This window comes from Macrobrachium rosenbergii, chromosome 6 (assembly GCF_040412425.1).
Source record: "Macrobrachium rosenbergii isolate ZJJX-2024 chromosome 6, ASM4041242v1, whole genome shotgun sequence".
NCBI classification, from domain to species: Eukaryota; Metazoa; Arthropoda; class Malacostraca; order Decapoda; family Palaemonidae; genus Macrobrachium; species Macrobrachium rosenbergii.
Window position 1 is genome coordinate 17605548 of NC_089746.1, and position 12218 is coordinate 17617765.

Consider the following 12218-nt stretch of genomic DNA (forward strand, 5'->3'; position numbering starts at 1 on the left):
TTCTGAATACTTCACCATATTTGTGCAAAGAAAAGCCGAAAAGCGAAGAAGCAGCTGCATGAAAACTTCTGATGTTAACCAGAAGCGGGTTGTTTCCTTGAGTCCCGGATGGTGGGTGGGACCTTGTACCTATACACTAACGATAACAGTGCCACTGTGCGAATTTTGAATTTTCAAGCTGCCGTAGGTTAGGGAACCAATAGCTATGTAATTACTTGGTAAGTTACTTATATAAAAATGGCAATAAGATAAGCTACTTATATAAAATAATGAATTTTCATTGTTTCTAATTCTCACATTTGGACAATTTTTAAACAATAATGGAAAAATAAATACAGTACAGTATATATAATCTGAAATATAATCTGAAACATCAATATATTTGCTCCGATAGCCTTTTAATTTTTCCATACTCTCTGGAAACAAGCCCCACTAAAGGATAAACTATCTATGGGGGAACCACATTCTCAACTCCTTCCCCTACTGTTAAAAGGCTTCACCACTGAATGGCCTCTTTTATCTGTGTGGTAGGGGGAAATGTATTCTTCTGGCTTGGAATTACCTACTAGGCGTCACTGCATATTAACATATAAGAGGAACTGACTGAAGTCCTAAATGTCTTGGAAATTGTCATGTAAAATGTCTAGGGCAAATAGTATCTTGTTCACTGAGAGGATCTTGGATCAAAAACCTGAAGAGGAGGTTGGTCTGCCCATACTGAATGTAGCAGCTCTCATGCTGTCCATATCTGTGTCTTTCCCAGCTCCACCCAGGACTCTCAAAACAACTTGCAATTCCCAGAGATTTGCTGGAGATAGGAGACCATCTGCATCACATTTTTCATCATAACCTTCTTTAATAAATGCCTGAAGCCTTGGCCATCCCTTCTGAAGCCTTAGATTCCTCCAACAACAGTAAACTGTTGGGGATAAACTAGGAGGCTGCCAATCCATGGTAGATGGTATCAGACATATAACCAAAGGCACTGATCTCTTCCTTTTACAGCTGGTTGGCAGAGACATCCAAGGATTGTGCAGAAAATAAGACAAACTGGTGCCATGCCACCTCAAGGGGCCAATCCACCAACAGCAAGCTGGTGGCAACCCTTGTGGGTCCATATAAGAGCACTCAGTATGAGAGTTGTCAATAGAATGATTTCCTTTTTAATTATACCTCTATCTGTTACACTAACAACAGTCATGCCTACTTGATGGGGAACATTATCCTATTTGTAACTTTTGTTTGTCATTCCATAAATTATCCTGGTACCTACAGAAACTACAATCTCTGTGCGTGGTAGAGCTATGAGCCCTCTGATCATAAGAGTAAAGCTCATTTCCTTATCTTGTAGTTCTGGAGAAGAATGTCTAAACTGCAAAATGAGAATGCCACAGCAAGGGTGAGAATAAGCTTCCAAACATGTAGTCATGTTTGAAGAAGAGTAAACAAGGGAAAGCAATGACTATATGTCCTCAGGAGCGAGATGTCCTCAAGCCTCAGCAGGGATAATGTTTGTGCAGATCTTATGGTTTTTGGGGAGATTCATTTTAAACTATGATATAAATATAGTGAACAATTTTTCCTTTCATATCTTTAATAAGAACTTTTTAGGTCCTCTCCCTATCATCATTTAAATTTTTTTAACTATACCAAAGAAATTGGGTGGTATTTCATGGCATTCTAAGAGATAAAGATTTGTGATGCCTACATAATGCCTATACTACTGCATGTGGTGGAAACATAGGCACAAAAATAGAAAGAGAGATCTAGAAAAGGTGTAACCATATAATATGAAGATTCATGGCCTAAATGCAGTAAAGCGAATACTGTACTGAATTATGAACAAGACAATGACAGGAGGATGTGCTGTCCAGTGGCTGGAAAACAGACTCAGATCTCAGACTGAGATGGTTTGGGCATGAGATAAGAAGGGATGAAGATGAGCTAAAAAACAATAAATATGGAACAAGCAGGATTAAGATTTATATGGATACCCAAAAAATCATGAAAAAGAATTATATAAAGGTCTGAACCCTATGAAAGTTCAGACAATGAAGGCAAAGGACAAAGGAGAGTGGAGTAAACTCATTGAATGTCTAATCACATCATAGAAAGAGCTGACAATGTTTTGTGATGATAATATTCAAGCATAATCACATATTAGGTTTTTCAATTTAGAACAAGAATCACTGTATCACTTACATAAGAAATAAGAACTGAAAGAATGCTTACTTGATTTTAAATAGTGCTGGAATCCACGAAAGTAAACCCTTGTCGAGGTGCACGTTGAACTCCAAAGATGACACTGAGTCACTTTCACTGGCAATTTTCCCCATGTCATTCTCCTTGCCATAGAATAGCTGTGTCCATCTGGAAAACCATTATTGATGATATTATTCTAGCACACTAACTTACAGGAAATCCTTATTACTTCTATGTAACAAAAATACTTGACTATCTACAAACTGAGAGCTACATATACTGTTAAAATAAGAAATACCAAATATAATACTATAGTCTACATTTTAGCCACTGTAATTTATCATAATACATGGACAGGAAATCATCTCAACAATTCATTACTTTGCAACAAATCCCTATTTACAATATTCAGCAGCCTAAAATAGTGAGGGCATCTATCTTTTGAACCATGACAGAAAACAGAAACCGATACAAGAGTAAAATTTTTAAAAACTACTTCATGAACAAGGCAACTGATCATCGTCTGATAATACTTCTTTAGCAAGCTTTTCTTGTAAGACAATTTCTTAAAACTCTAAAACAAATGCTACAACTTATAGGCTGTTTATGTACATAATTTTAAATATCATATATTTTACTAGTGATTGAACTGTTTCTAATTTATATTAAATGTGCACCAATCATTTTTCTAATGCAGTATATTCCAGACAAATTTCTTCAACGCAGATCTCATTTAATTTATTTACTTTGAAAGTTAATTTTTTAATCATTCTCTTAGGACTTCTAATCTTCTATATCTTGTTTATTATGTACCGAACTTAAAGTATTCATAAGTTAACTTGGTGTCACAGAGGATTTTTATATTTTAGGGGGGGAAAACTTGTTTCATAAACAATTTACAAGAAAATTTTTTATATCTTGTTGAGTATGTGCTTAACTAAAAATAAAGTATCACATAAGTTAACCTGCTGACACAGGACTTAAATCTTTTTTTTTTTAAGGAAAACTTTTTTCATAAATAATTTGCAAGATTCACTTTTAGGCATTCAGGCTGTCGTACAGTAAGGGTTACAAGATTTTAGTAAATTCATAGTTCTTAGATAATTAAATAAAAGGTCACAGAGCCTGTCTGTTTCTGGTTTTTTGTTTGAGGATCTTCCCTTGATACAGGGACAATCTTCTTTGTTCATATATAGGTATGCTATGGTCATAATACAGTATGTAGCACATACAACTGGTTTTTTTTTTTTGAAGTAAATAAAGCATGGAAAAATGTGACTAAATTCAAAATCTGATCAATTATATAGCAAACTAATTCAATCTGTCAGTTTGAAAATGATGATAATTTCAGAAAAGGTTTTTTTTGAGAAATAAAATACTGCAAAAATATTCTCAATTATCTTGACTCTCAACTAGACCAAGGTCATTAGATAAAGAACTTCAGTGTATAATCACAACCTCATAAATTTCTCACAACTGCAAAATGCTCTGTTGTAAAAAAAACCCTTTGAGTTCAATGATTATGTTGCCTTAGAGTTAAATTATCTCAAAACTTTAAGGAATGGGTATTTTACTCCATAATGATTATCATGTCAATACTGTATTAACAGACAGCAACCACTAGCACAAATGGTTATTCATTATATAAAGTGTTGTTATATTAACAAAAGATCAGTGTGATCATCCGTACAATTACTGAATAATTCAATTATTTCAGAGCAGCCTATAGGCTCATCTCAGAAAAACATTACAGTATTATCATTACAGTATTAGTAAATTGCTTGAACATGTCAATACACTCTTCACATACTGGCCATTACAAGATAACGTACTGAGAAATTTTAGTACACCAAACAGCAAGGGGAAGTAACGTTGACTGAACCATGGTTACTAAAAATGTAAAGAGAGACTTCATCTTCATTTCCTGGAAATATGCTAATCTTTACCTTTGGAATTATAAAAAGTACAATAAATGGTGAATTTAATTTTTCTGAGCCAGACATTTTAGCTACAGCCTTGTATTCTTATCTTTTATTATCTCTTGTAACAAGTTTTAAACTAATTTCCAAAGAGAAATGGAATTCTTACATCATTAAAACCATTACCTATGAGTAGCCTACTTTATTAGTACATTTTTACAACTGCAATCTCTACATACAAAAAAATTATACGGCTGTAAACTGTCAATATTCAAATATATCAGTTAAAGCAATAAATAATAAACAAGTATCAGTGTACAATAATTTAAAAGGCCAAACCCATAAAATTCATTTTTCTTACCTCACATTCCTGGCCAAAAATGAAATTGAATATCAATTAATAATTTTAAGTACTACTTGATTAAAATTTAATTACATATTCATTGAAAAACAAAAAACATCATCATAGCATTTGCCTGCCTTTCCAAAAAACAAAATACACTATAGCAAACCATAATATCTATAAGCATATTTAAACCATTTTTATGTGAGCAGCTACATTTCATTCATGCATTTTTAACTACAGTAAAATTAAAATATAACATATACCTGTATGTGCTGTTCAGTAATGCACATGCTTTCTGGTTATCTTGTGGTAATCCACAAAATTTTCTCCTATAACTTTTAACCTGACAACTCAAAGAATTAAAAATCTTAAAACTGAATATTCAATATAGTATTTAACTGAATCATATGATTTTTAAAAAATCTTATTTTTCTGTAAAACAAATTATTTCAATACAATCCAATTTCTCATATACACCATGCATATGTGGTCTTAGAATGTTCCAGAACATGCAGTCTACTGCCTAAAGGACAGAGGATTGGTAGTTGCTCTTGGCATGTGCCACCTAAACCCCCAAGTTGACAGCAAAAACTTTCCTCACTTTTCATACAGACCTGCATGAAGTTGTAAGAGACAATGGGCTGGGAGAAATAACTTAAAAATGACAGATATGTATGAAAAAATTAATTTCAATTTTACAAACCAAGGTTTGTTCTCCCAAAAACCCATCTATCATACTCATCCTGGAATGCAAAAAAAAAAAAAAAAAAAAAAAAAAAAAAAAAAACAACAACAACAACAACAACAACAACAACAAGGGTTTTCCAACTCCATGCCTTCTTGATTCTTGAAGTAAGCTACCATAAAACAAATGTGGTTACTCTTGTCTTGCCCCAACCAAGTTCCTACTATCTGAAGATCCAGTAGGATCACTCACCACCCCTAGCTGGAGGCATCTGTTAAAAGTAACACTTCTGGGGCTTGAGGAATCGGATTCTCCCAGTTTGAAGTTCTGTAACACATGTGACCATAACTGATCCTTCCTGATGTCTTCTGAGATATGAATCTGATGATTGTCTGCTAAAAAGTTGTTAACCATGACTTAGGAAGTTGGAGCTGCAGATATCTTATTCTAAAGCAGCAATTTAGGACCAGCTTTTTCAAAGGAATGCAATGCCTGGCCAGAGATTGCTATTGCTTTGGTTGTCTATCCTCAGCAGTCTTTAATTTTGCCGATGTGAGAGCTCTCCCTAAAGGATGAAAATGGAGCTGGACAAGTACTGAATTCCTTCAGCTGATTGGAGCCTCCTTCAACTTGGAAACAACTCCATGCAATTTTGCCAGCATTGTGACTTTGGCCAGAATAGGGTAAAAACAAAAAACATTGCAAGGTCTGTCACATTTGCCCTTAGACTTATGAACAGACTGCTGAAGTTGACCCAAGAGTCCACCGCCTGCTGCCATTACAACACCTGCTTAAGGTGCAGCTGCTGAGAGAATAGCACTGGAGTACAGCACAGAGAAGATTCAAGCAAGATGGGTCAGTCCAGCAATCAATCACCTGAAGAGGGACTTTACTTTTGACGATATGAGCAAAGATGATTCCCCAATGCAAAAGTTACTGAAGCAGCAAGCTCCAAAGCAAAAGAGAAACACATTAGATGTCAACCCCTGGCACACCTTTTTATGTAGGATTTCCTGGTCTGATCCAACAATCACCAAGCAAGGTATCAATTCTGTAATGTTGAGCATGTGAGACTGGGCGTATGCATCTGTCCACAACACTTGTTACACAGCCAATGAGTATCCATGTCAGGATTAGGCATAAGGGTATGAGAAGCTATACCTCTGCAGCATCTTTAGAAGATAAAGACCTTAAATTCACAATAGGTCATAAACCTACAAAACCAGAAAAGCACAATCATAAATTATAGCACATACCAAAAACATAAGCTTAAAATATACTAAGTAAAAGCAATACTATAAACAATATAAAAATAATAACAATGAGGTAACAATATACACATAAATGTAACTGAAAACAGCAAAAAGCAAAATACAGAGAAAATGGTAATTAAAATAATTACAAAACAAAGTGCATTGTAACTGAAACTAAAGATACCAAATGCAAAATCAAGTAATCATAAAAAAATGCAGACATAATGCACTGCACTTAGAAGTATAAAAGGTCTGAATGAAAGGCAAAAACAATATTGTACTACCGAATGACCTAATATTGGTGAAGAAGCAATACTTGGTAAAAGGATTATTTTATTAATACATTACGGTAATAAGCTAATTCATTAAGAAAATCAGGGAACTGTTTAGGTGACATAAATGGAAAAACATGAAAAATGGAAATAAATACAATTTGAAAGCTAACAAGCTTGAAAGGCAATCATGATGGGTAAGTAATATCTAGAGCCCTCTGCTAAGCTGTGAAGTGTGTTACAGACCCAAGAAAAAGGAAGACAGGTAGTTTCAATGACCTTGTGCACCCAGGTGGTACAAGCTTAGGGCTCCTACCAATGTTCGTAAGTCAATTAGACAAATGTATGATCTGAGGTATTGAAAGACCACACATGGGCTGTATACAAGAATGGGTTTGTGGTGAAACACAGTTAACACTATTAATAGCTTAAAAGAGAAATTAGCAAATAATAGTATCCAAAAACTTTACAGTACTTGAATTTTCAGGCAAAATAAGATAATACACAAAACTTAAAACCATATAAATATTAGATATCTCTGCCCCAAAAAACTAGTTTATCTAACTGATGAAGTTAACTTTTATCTCTAGGAAATATTTTAATGTTTTATTACTAATTATTAAAATCAAAAGATAACAGTAGTCTTGGAAGTATGTGATGCTAGTTATCAAAGAGGAGGCATTTTAGTTTAGTACATGACTAATACACATGATAATCATATTTATAGCACTTTAACAAGGTACCTTCCATTGGAAAACCAATTACAGCTATTTACATATGATAGGAAAGTCCTCTGACTAGTATACTACAGTTCTTACATGAATGAATCAATTCCAAGCTCACAGTAGGGGCTGGATTCATAAGACTAGAGTTCTGAACAATTATTAACAGATTTATGCAATGACTGTGAAGAGCAAAATAATAGCTGATCAACTGATCTAAACTATCGAAAGGAACTGGCTGCTTAAAGTGCTAAATAAACTTTTATATCAGCTACAATTAAATAACTCATAAAATAAAAAGAAGCATACTAGGAACCTACACATTGTACTGACTGAAGCCAAGATGCTTTGTTCTGAAACAAAAAATCAAAAGGAAGATGCATTTGTTAATAAGAAAAAAAACACAAAACACAGGTCCTTACTCTAAGGAACCATGCAACTGAACCTTTACTACAAAATCTCATGAAGATAAAACACAAAGCAATTGATTAACTTGTCAAATGTTATATGTGTACAAGATTAACATCTGGTTGATCTATTAACAATGACAAAAAAAAAAACTAGAGTCAAGTAGAAAAGGTTCAGAAGAGCGGGAATCAACAACAATGGCAAAAATGTCTAAGCTACATATCAAGTAAAATAGGAGGTTAAGCTATGCATTCAACAAAAATAAATAAAACTTTTTATACAGCAAGCAAAGAAGATACTGTATAGCTGATTATCTTGTCACTCACCTAGATATACTAAGTAATATGTCAAATAACCACTATATTTTACTAAAACATTTCTAATCCCATTTTATATTTTACAATAAACTGTTAAACAATACACAACTTTGTTCTACCCACGGTTAATGGCAATATGCTAAAATCTGACTGTATCTACGTAATACCCTGTAATCAAGTCAAAACCGAATAAATGAACCACCATTTAATCTTTAATATTCAACTAAAAATAGTGTCTCCTAACAAAAATTATTAATAATTTTGAAGTCATTACAAAATACATAGGGGTACAGAATCCTACTGAACATAACTACATATGATAACTCCCCAACAAGGAATCCTCAAAAGTCATATTTATCATACTAAGAGCAGTATTACAAGAACATGGTATTACTTTTTTACTTTGCACCTTTTAGAAATATCCTGACAAATTTTCTAAGATGTACCCAATAACTCTTTATATTTGGGTGCAAAATCAAAGCTACAAATGGCTAAGGTAACACTGAACAATTATCAACTTCCTTGCCTTCAATTTTGCTACTGAAATTTGAAACTTTGTGCAAAGCTGGTAAAAAGATACTAAATTATGAGAGAAAACATGATCATATGACATCACTTGTAAGCCTTGTGAACCTGATAATTGGGAAGGCAGCAGTTCCAGAAATTTGCATCCAACAGGGAAGCACAGTGCTATGCAATCTGTTACTGCATTTCTGTGTTGGGATGTTTTTTGTGTAGGTGTCAATTTCTTTATCCAATGTGCTGGTGTGAAGGTTACATCAAATACGTCTAAATCTATAGCCTTCAATAGTTTTAAAATAAATCTCTCATTTTAATTTCAGTTCCATATTTAAATAAAACTTTACCTGGGACTCTGGTATTATAATCATAGTCTGTTGTTTATGAGCTTGAGCCTTTCAGATCTACTCAATAGGCAACAAAGTCTTTAAGAACAATCGAAACCACCTGTATCTTTTTTCTTATTGGAATTTGAGGTGAATCATCATGAACTTCAATTCTTCAAGAGTGACCCATATGGAATAAAATTAAAGAATTCCATTCCATGAATACAAACCATTTCATAATATCAACATAATCTCCTGGGGATCCTAATCACGAAAGTGACTGCATTTTTTCCCATTTCTCATATTCTACCTTATTCTAATGTATAATACAGTATCAACCACTTACCTTTACTGTAATTAATCCTATGCATAAAACTAAGCTCCCTCAACTACTTCCTAAATACTGTATACACCCTGTCAACAATTTCATAATGATCTAAAAATACATAAATTCTTTTACTTGCAGATAACTGTAATAACATCAAACGCATGCTTAAATGGTGCCCATAACAATTACCATTTAAGTTTTCCCTGTTTCACTTATCAAATCTGAGTTAACTGAATAAGATACAGTACTTAACCCCCTACACTTTAAATATTCCTTGTCCTCTCCTAAGTTGAAACCTCAATTTCCTACTGCTGGACATCTTTAAAAATCCTTCTACTTTAATGAATACTGTAATGATACTCAAATGCTTAGTGTAAAATAACAAACTTGGAAAGTCCTGTAATTCTTGGCTAAGCTTAGTTGTCTGATTAAGCAAATATGGCAATATGCTGTTAAAAGCTCAACACTGCATGGTAATATAACAAAAATGTTCAATGAATGGAGCATATTTCAGTATCCGGACATTGCATATCCTCTCTAATGTAACATAACACTTACGCCAAAATCTTCATCTATCTGCCTGTTTAACAAGCACACCTAAATTTTGAATTGGTGCTGTTGCAGAACTGTAAGATTGGCAAGAAGTTTTGAAAAGATTTACGATATCATGTTCTTGTCCTCTGAAATGTGAAACGACAGTTTTTCTACGTTTTCTTTCATATTACAGTAATATAACGGGAGAATTGCACAGAAAAAAGTTCCTGTGAGTTCATGCTAAACATCTTTCATAAATTTATTTTCTATATACAAAGACAGTATTTGATATTTCCTGCTATCAATAATTTCAAGTACAAAGGCATCACGAAACATTTTACACACAAGGAATGTCTAAAATCTAGAATGCTTCCTGAATCATGAAAAATAAAAATGGAATACAATGTTCATATACTTCTGAACATGCTGTGTATATTTTCAGCTCAACAAAACTGTTTTGACTCTTCATCACACATATGAGGAATCTATGAAACAAGCATAATACAAATAGATCTCTATCATTAACAAGCCTTGTAAACAAGGTTTTGACAAGAAAAAGTAAGACTTTTACAGTGTGAACTACTCAAGTATCCATGCAAACATTATACAACACATTTAAATTTGCTATTTCCACCAGCTGTCTAAACATGAAAAATGAACAAAAACCACAAAAACCTTGCCACTTCTTACTTCTGGCTTCTGAAGCTAATGGAGAAGGAAGAGAAACATAACTAAGAATGCACTCATAAGTTTTCATGTGGTATAACAGATGGCAAGATTTTTATTAAATATAAATATTTTGTATCTAAATAGATCTTGGCAGCAGAAATATTGAACCACTATGACATATCAAGAAATGCTCACATTTAATTATATATCCCTGTAAATACATTATGCAAAAATATTGCCCAGAAAAAAATATTCAGGTTTGAAGGGCAGGAAAACTAAAATTATAATGTAAGGTGCAAAACTTGTGAATTATTAACAACTTTCAAATTACATGCCAATAAAATTTTTAATAAATACAGTACAGAGTTGTATGTCAGACAAATTTTTAGAAACTTCATATCTCTTGGCCATACAAATCAAATATTTTACATAAGTTTAAACTGTTTCTGGAAGCATAAGCAGGCCATCCCAAAGTGAAGAAACTGCTTGTGAGGAACCAGAGATGGTTATAAAGTGATAGAGAGACAAACCAAGAGAGGAAATAACTATCTCCTCACTTACACATTCCACCCCGAGAAGAACCCTAAAAGGGTTCCGAGGTCAGGTTAAACACATCATTTATAACTAACTAACTCACTCACTTACAAATGTTGAACAGAAAACTGAAGAAGCATGAGATACCTATGTCCTGAGTAGAACGGGGACAAAGACTTTATTGAGGGATTAACAGAATCTGCAAGCTGTGGCAAGAAAAAGACAATCAGGTTTGCTCTATTTGAAGGACAGCATCACCAAAGTGAACTTAAAACAAATAGGCACAAATGAGAAGGAATGAGAAGAGGCAGGTATGGTGTAGTTGTTGATAACTATGGGCAAAAATATTTCTTATCCTCAAGGATCACTAACATCTATGTACAGTATTTTAGCATAGCTGTTCAATCTCACTGTGTAAGGCATATGACAATGGACTCGCCCACTGCATAGGAGGCTCAATAAAACTGTCTATTATATATGAAAACTGGTGAATAGACAACCTATGCATGGTATTGGAAAAGCAGTTGTGTAGGTATTCAGAAATTTTAAGTACTGTAGTTGGGTGTGTAAGATGTCTATAGAATTAATGTCAATAGACAGTGATGCCAGCTGTATACATGACTAGATACCACTTAAAAAGGATTACAGTTTGTAATTTATGCTCCAGATGAAATACAATACAGGTACATATGTTTTACCTTATGAACAGTAATATCTATCATTATGAGCCTCAGTAAAAGAACAGCAGGCACAAGGAGGTCTTCTTTCATCCAAAGTGAGAAGGCTCTCCAGATAATAGTTTGTCAAGTGAGAATAGAGTTAACCTGAATACTCCAAACCATTGTTCTTGTTCTCAAGCCTAATCTAAAGAATTTGACTGATAAGAGAAACACATCCTTGTCATGTTCTCACATTAGAGATGAGATCTTGAAGGCGACTGAAAAAATTTCTTCTTTCTAATAAGGGTCATAGGTGCAGGATATACCCAGTGACATTCAAAGTTAACATGGGTTAATAAATAAAAATAGGAGCTCAACACTCATAAATCATCTCGTAAAAGCAGTAGTAATAAGTTAAGAAGGTGATATATGATACTTGAATTATAAGGCAAAAATAGGAAAAAATAAAGCTCAATACCATACACAGTGTCTTCTCCTTCCTTACAAAAAAAAAAAAAGAAGTCA

General features: G+C 33.5%; 1 protein-coding gene across 9 annotated transcripts in view; it reads right to left on the reverse strand.

The window, feature by feature from the left end:
- Tmem63 (transmembrane protein 63) overlaps positions 1-12218 on the reverse strand; it is a 95636-nt gene that overhangs the window by 55777 nt on the left and 27641 nt on the right. For 5 of the 9 annotated variants that reach the window (XM_067105012.1, XM_067105015.1, XM_067105014.1 and 2 more), the window contains exons 4-5: positions 7720-7752; positions 2233-2370 (exon numbers count right to left, since the gene is read on the reverse strand). In XM_067105012.1, the coding sequence (XP_066961113.1) occupies positions 2233-2370; positions 7720-7752 (171 nt within the window). Of the gene's footprint in view, positions 1-2232; positions 2371-4034; positions 4093-7719; positions 7753-12218 lie in introns of all 9 variants that reach the window. The other 4 variants (XM_067105016.1, XM_067105021.1, XM_067105018.1 and 1 more) reach the window with 2 other exon arrangements.